Below are 16,940 nucleotides of genomic sequence, written 5' to 3' on the forward strand. Positions count from 1 at the left end.
ACCGTCAACAATCGGCAAAAAAATTGACGCGATTCGCGAACAACCAAGGGCCACCGAGACACAAGAGCATCCAGAGGGAGATGTTTCGAGAATAGAAGACAAGGTGAATTAAAACCCATCATCGAAGATTGCTCGGACCAAGAACATCTGGAAGCTCTCTCCACTCTCCAATCGCAGAGAAAACAAAATTCCCAATTGGGCAAAACAAGAGAAGCCGCACGACTTCCACTACGGCCACTTCATCCCATCGTATCCCAGTGCTTCCTCGCCCCTTTCGCTCCATCTAGACAGACTTCTCCTCCAGCCCTAGCTGGTACCTCTCTCGGTTGCTCCCAACACCCACTCCTCTCGGCCTCTTCAACTAGGTGAATCTCCTTGACACCTACTCTGCGTGTTTCCCGACTTTCTCTCATCCTCTTCCCCCTCATCCGCTTCGGCCCCTGGGATTGTGAACTCCGGGGTCTACTTATCTTCGTCCTTTTTTATCTTCAACGGTCTATCTGCCACGCACTCCTTTTCTCTCTGCATCGGTCATTCGGGTACTCTCCAATCTTGTCTTCTGGAAGCTCGTCCCAGACAGATGTATCTTTCCTAGCGGTTTGGTGTGACGGTCCTCCTTTCATCTCCGTGTAAAAAATATAACCATGTCTCGGCGTCGTGCCTCTCACAGTGAATCAATTGCTCAATCGTCCACGACGAACGAGGCCTTTGCATATCCTTATTCCGGAATGCAGCAGAATTTCCAAGCCCCGCGGCGCGGTCCGATCGAGGGCCCCAACGGCCGTCGCTTGATCCGCCGGGTCACCTGGCGTTCGTCCACCTACAAGTTGATGGCCTCCTTGTGGGTGTTTGGCGTCTTCTACATCGTGTGGTTGATCCGGGACATCTTCTATCTCCCCTTTTCGTCCTCGTCGAGTCCCGCCACCACCAATGGGGCTCCGAGGTGAGTCGCTTGTCACCATCCCGCACCGCAGTCCGCGTACTGATTAATTGGATCCGTCCCGTAGTCTGCTAGACCACTACGTGGGGCTGCACCAATGTGGCATCTCGTCGGCGTCCCTCTACACGCCCCCTCAGGCGAGTCACCAGTATTGTCAGACCCGCGATGCCTTGCTCAGCGCCATGAGTAACGGCGGCCGTCATGGCTTTGGTGCCGCCTATACGTCTCAAGGTAGGTGGTGTCTCTTCGCGGGGTCAGCCGCCCAGTCCCGTCCAGTTCCCCCGCTGACGAGCCTATCATGCAACCAAAAGGCTGTTTCTACCGGTGGTACACTCCGTCCGAGGTCTGCGACATCCTGCAGAAGTTCGATGGTGTGGTCTTTGTTGGAGACGAGTCTCTGGCTGATATCTACGCCGGGTTCAACATCATCCTGCGACAGGATCTCCAGACCGGCTCTCTGCGAGACTGGGACATGAGCCCACCGCAGCTGGAGAAGTGCAATTGCGACGCCCAATTCACCAGTGCCTCGTGTCTCCCACTGCGAATCACATCGAGCGATGAGGTGGACCGACAGAAGACCCTTCGGAGTCCGTATGCTTGTTCTGCGCGTGAGTTTTGCCCCCCGTGCCACGTCAATTACTCCCACACTCCGGAGGCGCTAATGCCCTCCGTGTTACAGAAGTATCTCACGATTTCATTACCGTGACAAACTCGCCTGCCCCGAAAGGCACCCAGGAGAAGTTCCGCCAGCTCCTCTCCCAGACCGAGACCCCGCAGAAACCAGTCGCCGTGATCCAGAGTCTGTCGTTGTCCACTTCCTATTCCTTGACGACAGCAAAGAACAGCATGGACGAATGGCTAGGGCTGGCTCAGAGCAGCAGTCGGATCACCCCGTTCCTCTGGGTTGGCCCAACCGCCCCGGGCCACCAGAAACCCTCTGGGGACAATGTCCATGCGAGCAGCTGGCAATACACGCTGGACGTTGCGGCGGCCGCACAGGTAAGAGGTATTGAAACGCTAGGCATGTATAACGCGACACTGCAGGCAGATAGTTGGGACGGCATGCACTATGGCGAGAAGGTGGCTTTGATGCAGGCTATGATGGTACGATTTCCAACGTTACACAGCATATTCGCATCAGACTAACCAGGGTTTTCGCCTCCCCACCACAGATTATCAATTGGCTGTCTGCGCTCTAGAGAGCAAAAACACCGACCTATTTCCACCATGGGCCGCATCGAACGTGCGACACTGATGGTTGCGCAGGGACGACATGTCCCCTACCTAGACGGAATCTTTGGCTAAGCAATGTTTCACATATGGCAGGGATAGGTATGTGTGATGGTTTATTACTACTTCCCCTGCCACCCAACATCAGTCTTGCAGCGTCTCGTACTTGCCTGTTCCTAACCGAATCTACAATCCAGACCAAATTGCACATCTATATGATCGCATCTTACGCTTCTTGCATTGTTTTCTAGCGACCATCTTCCATTCTCTGCTTGTCTTTAACACCGGCATTTCCGTACGAACAGAAAAACGAAAAAAAAAAAAAAAAAAATACCAATGAAAAGGACCTGCATCTGCATGCATGCATATTTTCTATACATACGCACACATCTACATGTCTAATGTTTAACCCGGAGATGTACATATGAGACTGTTCCTTGCATCGCACTACCGTGACACCACCTAATCCCTCCCTCTGCAACCAGACTGGACACAGCGATGGCGGTGGGGTTTCATATACGACCGGACATAGCATACCTGATATATTAGAACGAGGGGATGAAATCCAGGATGAAATTCGATGGTCGTCGACACCCAACAATTGTAGGGTTGTACGTTGTGGAACACTCGCCTGAGTCCATCGATTACCAACAAACAGATCAGAACTCGCTGTAGAATTGAACAGACTACCCCTGTACTCCTCTATATATTTTCACATTAATCTGACATCTGGCTACGTGATATTCGTTCATAACTCTGTACCGTAAAGAATGGAAGAAAACACCCCATCATCCGATCAATCTCGTATCACTTGACCAGCACCCGTGGAGATTAGACGCTGAGGGCAGAAGTCTCGGCGTTGGCGAGGTAACTCTCGTACGGCTGCAGGGCCTTCTTGACCTCGGTGGAGGTGAACTTCTCGACCTGCTGGGGGGCACGGCCGACGAAGGTGCTGGGGTCGAGGAGGGCGTCGAGCTCGTCGAGGATGGGGGCGAAGAAGGGGGTGCGGCGGACGCGGTCGAGCAGGTCGTTGTCCTTGCCCTGCTTCTTGACGTTGTCGGAGGCCTGGTGGGAGAGAACACGGATCTCCTCGTGGGCGTCCTGACGGGAGAGACCCTTCTTGACGCAGGCCATGATGATGTTCTCGGTGGCCATGAACGGCAGCTCGTCGTTGACGCGCCGCTTGATGACCTCGGGGTAGACGACGAAGCCGGAGGTGACGTTGTTGAGGAGGATCAGGCAGGCATCGGCCGAGAGGTAGAGCTCGGGGATACTGATGCGGCGGATGGCGCTGTCGTCAAGCGACCGCTCGAACCACTGGGCCGAGTAGGTGTCCAAGGCGTCCTTGGGGAGGTTCTGGAGGTGTCTTCCGAGCGAGCACAGACGCTCCGAGCGCATGGGGTTGCGCTTGTACGCCATGGCGCTGCTGCCGATCTGGTCCTTCTCGAACGGCTCCTCGACCTCCTTCAGCATGGCCAGGTGACGGATGTCGATGCCGATGCGCTCGCAGGTCGATCCGAAGGAGCCGAGCGCGTTGCCGACGTCGACGTCGATCTTGCGCGAGTAGGTCTGACTGGAAATGATGAAAGCGGAGTTGAAGCCGGCCTTCTTCGTCACGAGCTCATCCAGCTGTTCCACCTTGTCGTGGTTTCCGTCGAAGATCTGCAGGAAGGAAGCCTGCGTACCGGTGGTACCCTTGACACCGCGGAAACGCAGGTCGTCCCGGGCGCGTTCCAGGTTGCGCAGGTCCATCAGGAGATCCTGAATCCACAGACACGCGCGCTTTCCGACAGTCACGAGCTGAGCGGGCTGGCCGTGGGTGAAGCCGAGGCAGGGGAGGTCCTTGTACTGCTGGGCAAAGGCGGAGAGCTTGTCAATGACGACGGCGAGCTTGGGGATGAGGATGTCGAGACCATCGCGGAGGAAGATGAGATCCGCGTTGTCGGTGCAGTAGCAGGAGGTGGCACCCCAGTGGATGATACCCGCGGCGGCGGGGGCGACCTGACCGTAGGCATGAACGTGAGCCATGACATCGTGTCTCCGGCGCTTCTCCTCCTCGGCCGCAACCTTGAATTCGTCGTCCTGGATGGTGGTATGGGCTTTCATCTGCTCAATGGCATCGTCCGAGATGGGCAGGCCCAGCTCTATGCTCATTAGTTGGGGAGACCGAGACAGCAGGAGTGAACACGGTCAGGTACCTTTCTGCGACTCGGCAAGCCACAGCCACAGCTGTCTCCAGGTCGAGAAGCGGTTGCGGGGGGAGAAGAGGTACTTCATCTCATTGCCTATGATGGTCACATCTGATCAGCCGCCGTGGCCTAGTAGATCCACGATAAATCGGCGAATTGGGGCACTCACTCGCATAGCGCGAGTTGAGAGGAGTCTGGTAGACATCATTGCTGGAAGACATGCTGCCGGAGAGGAATTGAGATGATTCTGTCGAGAAATTGAGCGACAGGAGAGAAAGAGCAGCGTCGGGGGGGAGCGACTGTGTGCGTCGATCCCAAGAAATTTTGCGCGGGCTTAGCGGGGTCTCCGCTTATCAGCACAGTCACGGGATCCGGAGGGGCTATCATCACGTGCAGGCACTCCCGGATACGGAAGCGTCGGGCCGTTGTTCGGCCGGAGTATGTCGTCATTGCCCTCACCCGTGCTGTGTGTCCCATGAAATGATCGTCGCGATCTAGCCCCCCGCTAGTTTTCGTCCTTAAAAAGCCCCGGATGCTCGCCTCGTCGTCTCGTCGTCTACGCGGTACCCATCGCAACATGGGTGCGGCGAAGGCATTGTCGCTTCGTTGGACGCTTCCTCCGGCGGCCCTGCTGGCATTGAGCAGCGGGGTGCTTCACAAGAGTGGAGACCGTGCTCACCCTGATCGACAGACCAACTTCTCGACTTCGGCGAGACTCTCTGCGGACAGTGGGAAATCGTCATCAGACAAACCAGGCAAAACCAACACCCTCTTCGGCTCCGACGATGGCTCTCCCAATGGTGACCAGGCCTCAATATGGATGAACATCCTTCAGAAGTTCGATGGTGTGAAACAATCCGTCGGCACACCGGATTGGATCGAGATCGACGCCATTAAGAATTACATCATACCAGACTGGGCTCGCTTGCTCCCTGCCACCGTTCAAAAGCTCCAACGGGAGCTCTCTATGGCCCCTGGTTCTCTCGCCGATGACATCTGGAGAGAGGCCCATGATCCCTACATTCATCCCGAGATCGCACGGGAGGCACGAGTCCGTGTGGGGGACACTCTGTGTGATGAGGAGGTGGATTTCCGGCAGAAAAGGCAAAGACACGCGGTCCGAGCCCTCGCATCCTACCTAGGCATCCCCGAAGAGGACATCCACCCAGAGGATGTTCCAATTATCGCCATGTGCGGTTCTGGAGGCGGTCTGCGTGCCCTTGTGGCTGGAACGGGCTCGTATCTGGCCGCCCAGGAAGCTGGTCTATGGGATTGTACTACGTATACTGCTGGGGTGAGTGGCAGCTGCTGGCTTCAGACGCTGTACCATTCCTCAATTACTGGACGCGACTTCAATCGAATGGTCGATCATCTGAAGAGCAGACTGGGCGTCCACATGGCATTCCCCCCGAAGGCGTTGAAATTGCTTACAACCGCCCCAACGAATAAGTACCTCCTGGCTGGATTGGTTGAGAAACTCAAAGGCGACCCGGGAGCAGATTTTGGGCTGGTGGATATCTATGGCATGCTTCTCGCTGCCCGGCTACTTGTGCCAAAAGGAGAGCTCGGCGTGTCGGATATGGACCTGAAGTTGTCTCATCAAACGCATAATCTCTTAAACGGAGCGCACCCCCTTCCGATTTATACAGCCGTCCGCCATGAGATCCCTATGGTGCATAATGACGAAGAAGGCAAGCCAGTTCCTGAAAAACGGATGAGGCAATCCCAGCGCGAGGCGTGGTTTCAATGGTTCGAATTTACGCCCTACGAGTTCTTTTGCGAGGAGCTCGGCGCAGGCATACCGACGTGGGCTCTAGGGAGACATTTCTATGGAGGCAGGAACACCATTTTGCCGGACCATTCCCCGATTCCTGAGTTGCGCGTTCCCGGCCTGATGGGCATCTGGGGCAGCGCTTTCTGTGCAACACTCTCCCACTATTACAAGGAAATCCGTCCATTGGTCAAGGGAATCGCAGGCTTTGGCGGTATAGACTCTTTGATCCAAGGCAAGACAAAAGACCTGATCCGAGTACACCCCATCGATCCCGCAGCGATCCCGAATTATGTGCGTGGAATGGAAGATGTGTTGCCGCCCTCTTGCCCCGAGTCCATCTTCCAAGACGACCACCTGCGTCTCATGGATGCCGGCATGAGCAACAATCTTCCGATCTACCCTCTTCTGCGACCCGGAAGAGACGTGGACATTATCGTTTCCTTTGACGCATCAGCCGATATCAAACAGGAGAACTGGCTTTCCGTTGTCGACGGATACGCGCGGCAACGCGGCATTAAAGGCTGGCCTGTTGGAGCAGGCTGGCCGAAGGAGGATGACCACCTCAAGGTGACAGAGGAAACTCTGCGGGAGCCGCAAAACATCAGCGAAACTGCGATAAACCAGAAGGTGAAAGAAGCCCAGGAGATGAACAAGAAGTCAGACGGTGCTGTGGCCGGCCAAGAGGGAAAGGAGCGACCTGCAAACAACACAGACTTGGACTACTGCAATGTCTGGGTCGGCACAACGGAAGAAATGGTCTCGGGCAAGGAACCGCCGCCATCCAAGCGTCTCTTCCATCCCGCAGGCGACCAGTCTGAATCCGAGTTCCATCTGATGCGTCCCGAAGCCGGGATCGCCGTCGTCTACTTCCCTCTTCTACCGAACCCATCCGCTCCAGAACTGCCCCCAACCTCCGCCATGTCCAAGTCTCGCGCACCCTCCCGACACTCGGAAATCACCTCGTCCACTAACGCCTCTGAATCCGCCGCGGACCTGGCCCCTCACCCGGGCTCCATCAACCCTGACGTGGATGACTTCCTCTCGACCTGGAACTTCATCTATACCCCCGAACAAATCGACGCTGTGGTCGGCCTGGCCAAAGCAAATTTCGCACAAGGCGAGGAACAGGTGAAGCGCGTGGTGAGGGCTGTCTACGAGCGCAAGAAGAATGACCGTCTGCGACGAGAGGCGGAAGCGGCCCGACAACGCATGGAGGGGTTTGTGCCGTTGTGAGGTGATGTGTTGCAGTAGGTCGTTCCTTATGCATGGTAGAACATGCTTTGTATAATTTCTTTTGTTTTTGTTGGCTTGGAGTCTGACGAGAAGTCGGGAGAGGGATGAGTCTGGTTTTCTTACTTTTATACTGGTTAGGCCTCGCTGCATATACCGGCAAGTTTAATTATACCAATAGAAAGATTACAATGTCGACGTGGGAGGTAGTTGTAGGCAACTACAATGATAAAAATGTCCCTCCTGCATGCCATTCTGAAAGACCATATCCCATCAATGAACTTGGGCACATCGGGCATCGAGTGTTTCGAGTGGTATCTATATATTCTTTTCCATCTGATGGAAACCAGAGGACTCAAATTCAGTTATATCCAAGCCCGCTGGAGAAAATCCCAAGAGTCTAAAGTACAGGACATAGATGCACAGTATATACCGGTTTAGATGGTGTCAATCGAGCCCTCAGTTCTTGTCGCGAGATGATGGCCCGTCTTTTCTGCCTGAGGGCTCTTTCACCTCTTCTTCATCCCCAAAGTACGGACGGACTCCCTCAAAATCATCATTATCGTCTTGCTTCGTTTGTCCCTCTTCCGCGATCTTGCCGCCATGACGCCTTCGTCCCAACACAGGAGAATTGTCATCACTCTCTGCCAGACTGACGTCCTGACTCTCGTCAGTTTGCTTCCGAAGACCTAGCTCTTTGCCGAGGCCTTGCGCAGAATGGACAACTGCAGATGCGGCACCAGCTGCTGCGGTGCTGATACTAGTGAGGAGAGGGTGGTCCGTCTCGGAGGACAGGCCTTTCTGCTGATCATTCCCTCCCTCTGGGATTTGGATCGGTATGTTCTCCTGGTCTCGTCCGAGGCTCTCCTGGATGTCTCCTACATCCCGACCCCGCCAGTCAGCCGCGTGGCTTTCCGGGATCGTCTCTCCTGGTTTAGGCTCCGAGATGCGCTTGCCTGGCACGGGAGCGGCCTCCTCTTTGGCCGAAACCTGGATGCCTAGTTGAGATGGGTGTGGATACCGCCAGACCACCTTCACACGGTCGAGTGCCCGGATGCCTTTCTTCGTGGTTCCCTTGATCCCATCCAAGGCGTCCCATTCGGCTTCGAAGACCCCGGAATCATGTTTGTCACCGCCCTCAAAATACGCGTTGAACCAGACATGCGCGATAGACGTCACCATCGCCCACCCGGTGTACGCAGCTTTGCTTCGGCGCTCGAAGTCGATGTTTACATCTGACGTGGGAAGGATGACGGGTTTCTTCGGGCGAAAGAGGGCCCCAGTCGTGTGTCCTGCAGAAGAGCCTGTGTCACCAGACGACGTTGCACTAGCGGCGGCAGAGCTGATGGTCGTCGCGCTGGAATTTGTCACAGCCGATACAGGTTCTTTAGTAGGGCTGTCGGTGGTAGTCGTTTTATCGCGGCCATCACCCTCGACGACAGTGCGTTCGCTGCGGTGGAACAGATGGAAGCACTTGATCTTCTTGCCTTCGTCAACAAACCCTTCGACAGCGACCTTGACACCATCCCTCAAGCCCCACACATGTAACTCGAGAATCTCCACCGGACGCTCGACATACATCTTGTTCATGCCGTTCGTCCAGCGATCCACGTATCCAACCCAGCGCAGCTGGCTGGGGATGCTGACGCCGGCGCCGAACCCGGCGCGCATCCGCCGTTCCGTGAACCGCTGCAACGCGTCCTCCATCTTCCACCCCTCCTGGCTGATCAGGTAGCTACAGGCGACGGTGCCACTGCGGCCCTTTCCGGCTTTGCAATGCACAACGGCGACCCTCTTCCCTGCGTCGTCGGAATGCGAACCGTCCAGCCGGTGCAGCCAGTTCTTCATGCTTCCCATCATGGCGGGGATGAGCGCAAACGGCGGCGGGTGGTGGTCTGGGAAGGGGTAGTGATGGATGCGGCCGTAGACTTGGTCGTCCGGGTATCCGGTGCCCTCGGCACGGAATTCCCAAATGCACCAATTCTCGCCATGTTTGGCGTCGAGGAAACGCACGAGGCCGTCGAGCGGGTTGCGGTATGCGCGTTGTGGATAGTTCGCCGAAGGACCGGACGTGGCGATGACTGGAGAATGACGGCAGTCAGCAGGCATCTAGACGGGGGAGAGCCCTGCGGATGGTAGGGACGGGTATGCTCACTGTTATCTGTGACGTAGCAGAGATCGAGGCCGGCCTCGGGGTGCTGCAATCTCGGGCCTGCGACAATCTGTCGGAGGATTGACGCCTGGGCAAGAAGCCAAGCACCGCACGTCAGTCTCGGCAGGCAGGGCCTGGGGAGATGTCATACCATGAAATCTATGAATGCGGGGGCAGCTGGTGCTGGAGATACATCAGTCACCGGCTGGGAGAGCTCTAGAAGATTAGTTTCTGGGTGCAAACAGGAGCTCCTTACCATTGGTATTGAATGACCCACCCGGTTGTGATGTGGCGTACCGCGCTCCGGTGGCGGGGGTATAGATTGGATTGAGAATTGAAGTCGCAGCTTCAGAGAGAAACGCGAGAAAAAGCAGAAGCAAAAGGAGATGTGTTGGTGAGATAAACGAGGTGAAGTTGCAAGAGGGTGAGAAGAAGGCGATGCTGGTGGGGATGATGTCACTCCTTCCGCATCAGCAGAAACATCCACAACACCAAGTACTAGTACTAGTACTCTACAAATAATAGCTACGCAATTAAGAAAGGAAACATGATGGTATATATTTGTCCATATCAATGGGCACGCATCCCAAGAGACGACATTAGAGCTTTTGAAAATATTCATAATCCCCATGGCCGAACAAACAATAAATGATGATACAAGAGGTACCGAGCCCCTTTCCACATCACAATTCATAACTGTCCATTATTTAGACAACGTCGAAGTTCGCGGGTTATGATCAACACAACCATCCCTTCCATCCCACCGGCACTGGCGCCGAACGGCGGACAGCCTTTACGCGACACCATACACCTCGGTCACCGGGATGGTAAAGTTCTTGATCGACGAAGTGACATTGGTTTGGCCGAGAGCAAAGAACTCAGCCTCTCCCTGGTTCGTAAACCAGGAATGCTGGGCCTTCACATTCCAGACGGGGTAGGGCTTTGCGACGACCTGTGCCTTGACGTGCTTGTCATCGCACAGCGCATAGTCGTCTCCGTCGGACGTGGTGGTGGTTCCGTTGCAGTGGGTATTGAATCCCGGAGTGTTTTGGCTGGCGACGCCGAAGATGTTGAAGGTGTACACGCAACCGCCGGGCGAGCAGCCGGTGTCGAAGTTGGAGACGTGCCAGGTGAGAGACGGGCTGTCTGCACGAGCGCCGGGGGTGACGGGGACTGCGGCGGCGAGGGTCGACAGAGCGACCGCGAGGAGAGAGGTGAGTTGCATGGTGATGGATGGAATTAGACAATAGAATAATATACGTTCTGGTATATGTATGAAGGAGAGAATTATGTAGGAAGGACTCGAGCGAAGAAAGGAGGAGGAATCCGGACGGAGGAGGTTGGGAGACAACAAAGGCCTCGATATAATGCAAGACAAGGGACGGTTCCAGAGGTGGCAAGCGATGATATAACAGAGGAGACGAGGAACAGTGGTCTCCTTTTTTTCTCCCCCGACGGTTATCGCAAACTGTGCTGGTGGATTCGCACGGCGACTAAATCCTGACGATCGCAGGGACGATGGGGCTGCATGTTTCGCTGCTGCTCCTGGCTGGTATCGTCATTGGTGTAACTGAATGTCCATCCGGGTCCATGGTTGAACAGAGTGGGACAGCATCATGTTGTTCCAATGGATCAGGTAGTATCACCACAGAGAACCTGGTACACTGAGTACATTGTACTATACAAGACATATGATTGTGTGTTGAGAATCATCATCCCCTGATCAGATTCCTGTCGGGACGATCCCAATCTCTCACCACCAGGATGACATTTCCATTTATAGAACGTCCACCGAACAGGATGGAGAACCCCATACTATGAGGTACATTGATCAGCGGTTCGAACCGGTGGAGGCACTATCGCACCGGGGCTTCTTGGCGGTTTGAGAGTGAGCCTGTTGGTATGAGATGGTCTCATCCCCAAGATCCAACCGGTGTTTCACAGCGACATCGGCACGTATCAAGAGTCTCTTCCGAGGTATACAGGATTCTATGTACAGTCAGGACACAGGTCTTTGCACCCCTTCAGCTCAGCTGGTCCTCAGGAATCAGTCCCCCAGGCTCATAGTCTTCCCATCCTTCCTCCTCCCGCGTCCTTTGAATGGCCAATCTTCGTCGCTTCTCCTTCCGTCGCTCCTTGCTGGCCGCGCGCCGTTCCTCCTTGGTTAGTCGCCGACGTTCAGAATGTCCCGGGCTGAACGGCGGTCCGGACGTGTGTTGGGGATCCCCACGACCTGCCTCTTCTCTCACTTCAGGATGACGCCTCAATCGTACGGCGTATTCGTCATCCAGTCCGGCACATAGCGCCCGGATTTGCACCCGGGCGTCTTCACTGGGATGGCAGCCTCGCGCCAGCATATCCTGAAGGTAGAAATACGCGGATTGCGAATTATCCGCCCCAAGGCACATCAAGATGAGATGCTCAAAGGTCGCGGCATCCGGTACGACGCCCAACGTTGCCATTTCCGTCACCACAAACATCCCCGCATCCGTATTCTTCGCCCGTCGGCACATCCCAATGAGCGAGTTGTAGACTGAGACATCGGCTTTCTCCGGACACAGAGCATAGAGCTGTTTGTAAAACTCGACCCCGTCGTCGACGATGGCGGGATTGCCGAGAGCTTCGTGCTCATACAACGCGATCACCACCTGGGCGCAACGCAGAGGGATCTCGTATCGCGCCGCCTTCAATTCCTTGAGGTAGGTCCAGGCCGTCTGCGGGCTGATTTTGGAATAGATCATGTGTTTGAGAAGCGCTGCGGTCGAGCTCTTCTCTAACGCGATGCCGGCCTTGTGCATTTTGCAGAGCACTTCAAACCCAGAGTACACATCCCCCGCCGCGACGTGGGTTTCGGCCAGTATCTCGTAGTCCTCCAATCCGAGTGATATATCATTCTCGACGAGGAACCGGATAACTGAGGTACCCAGCGTAGTATCTCCGGTGGCAGCAGCCACGCGCAGAACGTTCCTGCAGACCTCACAAGACGGATGGAGATATCCCAACTCCACCATCTGCCGCCACACGTAATGCGTAGCCTCATGATGGACAGAGGCGCTAGCAACATCCAGTACGTATGACCACAGACTCAATGACATGTCATGGCCTTGGGCGACCCGCGCACGCATCAGTCGCACCACCTCGTCGAGCTCTCCGAAATCACACAGATAGTATATGAGAAGGCTGTAGAGCCAGTTTTCAACCACAATATCTTTTCTTTCCATCTGCGCAATATGATCGATGGCTAACTCGAACTGATGCTCCCGGAGAAGACCGGCCACCACGTAATGCCAGCCAGCCGGGCTCAAGGGAAGCCACCGGTCTCGAAGTGTGTGCACGATGTCCTGGCGGAGGAGATAGTCTGGATGCACAGCGAGGGCCTGTGTATATCGAAAGCCAATAATCAGTATATAGCTTCATCACCGGAGCGCAAAACCACAGGCGCGCATTTCCTACCTGCAAGGCGGCGTGCAATGTCCCAGAGTCCGCCGGTATCCCATTCTCCTCCATCTCCGCAAGCAAATGGCGCACCGCGTCGGGCGATCCTCTCTCTGGATCCGAGTTCGCAAGGATCAATGCTCTGTAGTGTCGCACTTCCGGCCGCACATGACGGTCTCTGATGAGGATGCGGAGGATCTGCGTTGCGCTTAGAATTCGCGGTTCGTTGGCGCTCAGCTCCTGGAGCTTCGTTTCCAGGACTGAAGTTGGCTTTCCTTCGAGACTTTTCGGTACGCCCGGCGGGGGCCTGGGTAGATGCTCCGGGAACATGTCATCGCTGTCTGCCGGCGCGTCGACATCTTTCGGGAGACCCCGAAGTTCGTTTGGTTCGAGGGGTATCCGGTGGTTGGACAATGATTCGGCAGGCTTAGTCGCACTTCTATCAGACTGGCTTTCCGGGGTGTGTCGATGGAGCGTCCTGGAACGGGTGCCGCTCAAACATCTGCGCGACGTCCATACCGATGGCGCCTGGACCAGTCTGTGGGCGCGTCTTCCATTCGCAATGGAAATTGACGGGCTGTGGAGCAGTTTGAAATTGAAAGATGGACAGAGGCATAACCAGAGTCCATCAAAAACAAACGCCTTCTGTCGCATGTCGAGTCTTGGGGAACCCGGAGCTTGCAGTGATCTCGGCGCGAAAATCACCTATACATCACGTGATGCCTTACAACCGACAGCAAAAGCCACGACTGGCGAATTCCTTACGTATCTAGAGGATGTAAAGGGGAAATAGCGCTGCCAGAAAATAGGCAGAAACAGGAAAGAAAAGCCCATTTGGTACAATCCCATTTGAAAGAAATACATAGCCAGATACGCCAAGATCATGCTCGACCTAACCGCCAACGAATCGTCTGCACGCCACACCTATCATTCACCCCGGGGTATCTATCTTAAGCTTCTCATGCCATCGTTGTATGCGTCCAGCTCTAGTTCCCGCCTCGGCCGCGGCCCCGTCCGCGACCACGCCCACCACGACCACCCCGGTCACCTCTGTCGCCGCGGTGGCCGCCGCGACTGCGGCCGGATGGTTGGTTCTGCTGCTGCTCTCTGACCATTTCGACGATTTCTTCGGGGATCCGCAGATATTTGATCTGGTGGGGGTGTGTTAGCTGGGAATATAGGAGGTGGCTCAAAGCGCTCCGCCGGGGTCGGTCGTACGTACGTTGTTTCCTCTGATGTAGACCTCGGGCAGCTTGAAGAACCGGTCACCCTCAGGGCTAGTTTGGACGACTTCCTTGAGTATGAGGTTCATCCAGTTGTCGCAATTGGCGAGGTGGCCGTTCAATGTCTCGCCGTTCTTCAGTTCCACGAGCATCGGGTGGCCTTGGGCGGCCGTGAGGAGCCCGAGAGGCAGCTTTTCATTCCGTTAGAACGATTTCTTTGGATATTTTCGCTTGACTATTGCATTGGAGGACGCGACGCACCATTCTCACTTGATCTTGGAGGCAGATGAGAAACCGGAGGTGATGAGTGTAGGGCGCAAGGCGATAGAAATTGGGGGTAAAAAGGCTCAAAATCTGCTGCAGCGCATAGATAAACTGGGTAGGACTGGGAAGATCGTTGCTCCCTGGGGCGTTCAATATGTCAATGTTAACCAGCTTCGGACAGCTTCCAGCGGACGGTGATGCAGCATGGAGTGCGCCCGGGAAAATAGTAGTTCCGGGAAAGCGGCTGTCATGTGTGACCATGTCCCTCAGTAGTATCTTCGGCCGGTTCAGGAAGATCACCTTACCTATCCTCCTTTGAAATTATGCATCGATTGGATTAGTCGCGTCCCATGCTTTCTGCCTTTGATAATTTCCCTAAAGGTGGAAATTAAGTCATTTCTAGAGCCATACAACAAAAGCTCCAATCATAGTCGAGGTTCTAAGGTACAACTGCAATATCATATGGCCTGCAGGTGGAATAAATGGAATAAATGTCATGATGTTAAAATTACACTAAGCGCAACCAATTCGAGGATCACCAGGAAACCAAACTTGTGCCTACACCTTTGGCCTCTTGGCGGCGGCAGTATCGTCTGTGTTCTCATCCTCATCTTCATCGTCCCTGACAGTGAACTTCCGCTTTGCTCGCTGGTCTCGACCAGTTGCGTCAGCCTCGGCTTCACTAAGCTTAGCCTTGAGAGCTTCTTCACGCTTAACGAAGGCCTTGAGGAGAACCTCGTAACCCTCTTCCACATTGCCCACTGTTTCTTCGAGCTTCTGGATGCGGTCGCTCATCTCGAGCTGGATCAGCATGTCGCGAGAACGTTTGTAGAGTCGCTGTTTGACGAGCATGCGCCACCAGTAGTAACGCCGTTCATTGGGATCTTCCGATTTATGCTTCTTGATCAGCAGTCGCGTCAGAGGAGCTCCACCAGCATGGCGGTTCTTGAATGGAATCCGTCCCAGTAAAAACATTTCCAGGATGTGGGCGAATTGTGTGGGGGCAATCTTGTAGGATGTACGGATATCATGCAGCAGCTTAGTGGGAATGAGCGCTGCCGTCGGAACGCGGCGCGGCCGCTGCTTTATGGACTGTGCATCGTATGGATCAGGGTTAATGTTCACGTCGTGCTTGAGGAGCTCGGGCGTCAGGATGTGGTAGTCGGCCGTGTCACGGAGGGCATCGAAAGCTTCATTCGGATCTTCCACAGTCAACTCGACGATTGTGGGGTCCTTGAAGCATGCGGTATGGATGGTTGTGTACAAATGAACACCATGTCCGGAACCTTGGTGAGGTGGAAGAATCAGGAACTGAGCAATACGCAGCCGAGACGGAAGCTGCGCCGGTCTGATTTCGGGCGCAGGGAACGCGTCGTTTGTGACAGCAGGCTCCTTGGAGGTCTCTCTCTGGTAGAGCCACCAGCGGTAGGTGGTAGCGTATCCGACGAAGGAATATTGCGATGCAGTGGGAGTCGGAGGCGTCACCTTCTCGTACCTAATTGAAATATCTGGTCAGCGTCGGTCCTGGTCGAGTCTGCTGCACATAGACTGCATGAAGCAACATACACAAAATAGACCGTCCATCTTTCGAGCGTCCACTCAGGATCATCTGTCGCAAGAGGTGTTCCAGCCTCGATGAAGAAGGAGACGAAGACCTGCATGCGGTCCAAAAGGTGTCGCACCGCAGGGTCGGCGAGAGAGCCAGCCCAGATCTCATACTTCCTACCGGCTGTGTCATAACTGTGTACAAGTTTGCCCGGTGGGACGAAGTTCTTTGCATCCTCCTCTTGCAGCGCTCTCTCGTATTCAGGTAGGGTGATGAATGCTTCTGCATAAGGCGCATTGAGAGTTAGATGAAGATGCCCAAAGAGAAGAAGGAGACAGGGTGGCCCACCTTCTGGAATCCATGGCTTCAGAGTCTTCAAAAGATCAACCGGCGCAGTGTCGCCTATGGTCTTAAATTTCTCGTCGTAGGAGATGTGGATATGCGGGCGAAGGTCATGGGCCGCAAAGCGCAAACGGATGATCAATCCCTTGTATCCGAAGACCTGTTCTTCATCGCCAAAAATTGGGTATGTGAATTGCGGGTGGAAACTAGAAATCGTCTTGGGCTTCTGGTCGCTGGGCTGGACAACGGTGATTTGGACGGCGTCATTGGCGTCGCAAGTCCCTGAAGATTAAACCATCTATTAGCTGTCGAGACGTACAGTTGGGGAGAAGAGAGACGAGTAATTACAATCACCTGAGCTCTCCATCGTTGAAAATTGCGGTGTGTGTGTGTCAAAACCGAATTGGTGAGACGAGAGTGATGGAAGATGTGTGATCTCACTTTTAGCCATCCAAGGCGCGTCCAGTCGGATCCCGATCGCGTTGCGCGGAGCTCTTCTGGGTATAACCCTTTTCGGTTTAGCGCATTTACTTTGCAATCGCCATCCTAACAATCTGGTAAACACCCTTTTATTCCTGAAATTCAATATGTTCGACTATTATGGACCCCGACCGA

At 54.7% G+C, this 16,940-nt stretch overlaps 7 protein-coding genes across 7 annotated transcripts; 2 read left to right on the forward strand and 5 right to left on the reverse strand.

Moving 5' to 3' along the window:
• Window positions 1-644: 644 nt before the first annotated feature.
• ATEG_01132 (uncharacterized protein) lies at window positions 645-2,245 on the forward strand (the record flags this gene model as incomplete). Its single annotated transcript, XM_001208497.1, has 6 exons — window positions 645-943; window positions 1,008-1,171; window positions 1,252-1,548; window positions 1,620-1,939; window positions 1,985-2,044; window positions 2,207-2,245. 6 exons carry the CDS (start codon window positions 645-647, stop codon window positions 2,243-2,245), a joined length of 1,179 nt encoding a protein of 392 aa, XP_001208497.1.
• Window positions 2,246-3,001: 756 nt separating this feature from the next.
• Window positions 3,002-4,580, reverse strand: ade13 (adenylosuccinase ADE13; the record flags this gene model as incomplete). Its single annotated transcript, XM_001208498.1, has 3 exons — window positions 3,002-4,314; window positions 4,369-4,455; window positions 4,529-4,580. 3 exons carry the CDS (start codon window positions 4,578-4,580, stop codon window positions 3,002-3,004), a joined length of 1,452 nt encoding a protein of 483 aa, XP_001208498.1.
• A 356-nt stretch (window positions 4,581-4,936) lies between these two features.
• Window positions 4,937-7,366, forward strand: ATEG_01134 (putative phospholipase A2 (PlaA); the record flags this gene model as incomplete). Its single annotated transcript, XM_001208499.1, has 1 exon — window positions 4,937-7,366. One exon carries the CDS (start codon window positions 4,937-4,939, stop codon window positions 7,364-7,366), a length of 2,430 nt encoding a protein of 809 aa, XP_001208499.1.
• A 456-nt stretch (window positions 7,367-7,822) lies between these two features.
• On the reverse strand, window positions 7,823-10,740 carry ATEG_01135 (putative phosphatidylinositol-3,4,5-trisphosphate 3-phosphatase; the record flags this gene model as incomplete). Its single annotated transcript, XM_001208500.1, has 5 exons — window positions 7,823-9,444; window positions 9,519-9,603; window positions 9,667-9,698; window positions 9,772-9,977; window positions 10,325-10,740. The coding sequence occupies 5 exons, from the start codon at window positions 10,738-10,740 to the stop codon at window positions 7,823-7,825; spliced, it is 2,361 nt and encodes a 786-aa protein (XP_001208500.1).
• A 799-nt stretch (window positions 10,741-11,539) lies between these two features.
• ATEG_01136 (pentatricopeptide repeat protein) lies at window positions 11,540-12,736 on the reverse strand (the record flags this gene model as incomplete). Its single annotated transcript, XM_001208501.1, has 1 exon — window positions 11,540-12,736. One exon carries the CDS (start codon window positions 12,734-12,736, stop codon window positions 11,540-11,542), a length of 1,197 nt encoding a protein of 398 aa, XP_001208501.1.
• Window positions 12,737-13,936: 1,200 nt separating this feature from the next.
• ATEG_01137 (U6 snRNA-associated Sm-like protein LSm4) lies at window positions 13,937-14,437 on the reverse strand (the record flags this gene model as incomplete). The annotated part of the gene is made up of 3 exons (XM_001208502.1): window positions 13,937-14,101; window positions 14,173-14,364; window positions 14,435-14,437. 3 exons carry the CDS (start codon window positions 14,435-14,437, stop codon window positions 13,937-13,939), a joined length of 360 nt encoding a protein of 119 aa, XP_001208502.1.
• Window positions 14,438-14,995: 558 nt separating this feature from the next.
• Window positions 14,996-16,692, reverse strand: hat1 (histone acetyltransferase catalytic subunit HAT1; the record flags this gene model as incomplete). Its single annotated transcript, XM_001208503.1, has 3 exons — window positions 14,996-15,932; window positions 16,004-16,607; window positions 16,674-16,692. 3 exons carry the CDS (start codon window positions 16,690-16,692, stop codon window positions 14,996-14,998), a joined length of 1,560 nt encoding a protein of 519 aa, XP_001208503.1.
• Window positions 16,693-16,940: the final 248 nt, after the last annotated feature.

This window comes from Aspergillus terreus, genomic scaffold, assembly GCF_000149615.1.
Source record: "Aspergillus terreus NIH2624 scaffold_2 genomic scaffold, whole genome shotgun sequence".
NCBI lineage: Eukaryota > Fungi > Ascomycota > Eurotiomycetes > Eurotiales > Aspergillaceae > Aspergillus > Aspergillus terreus.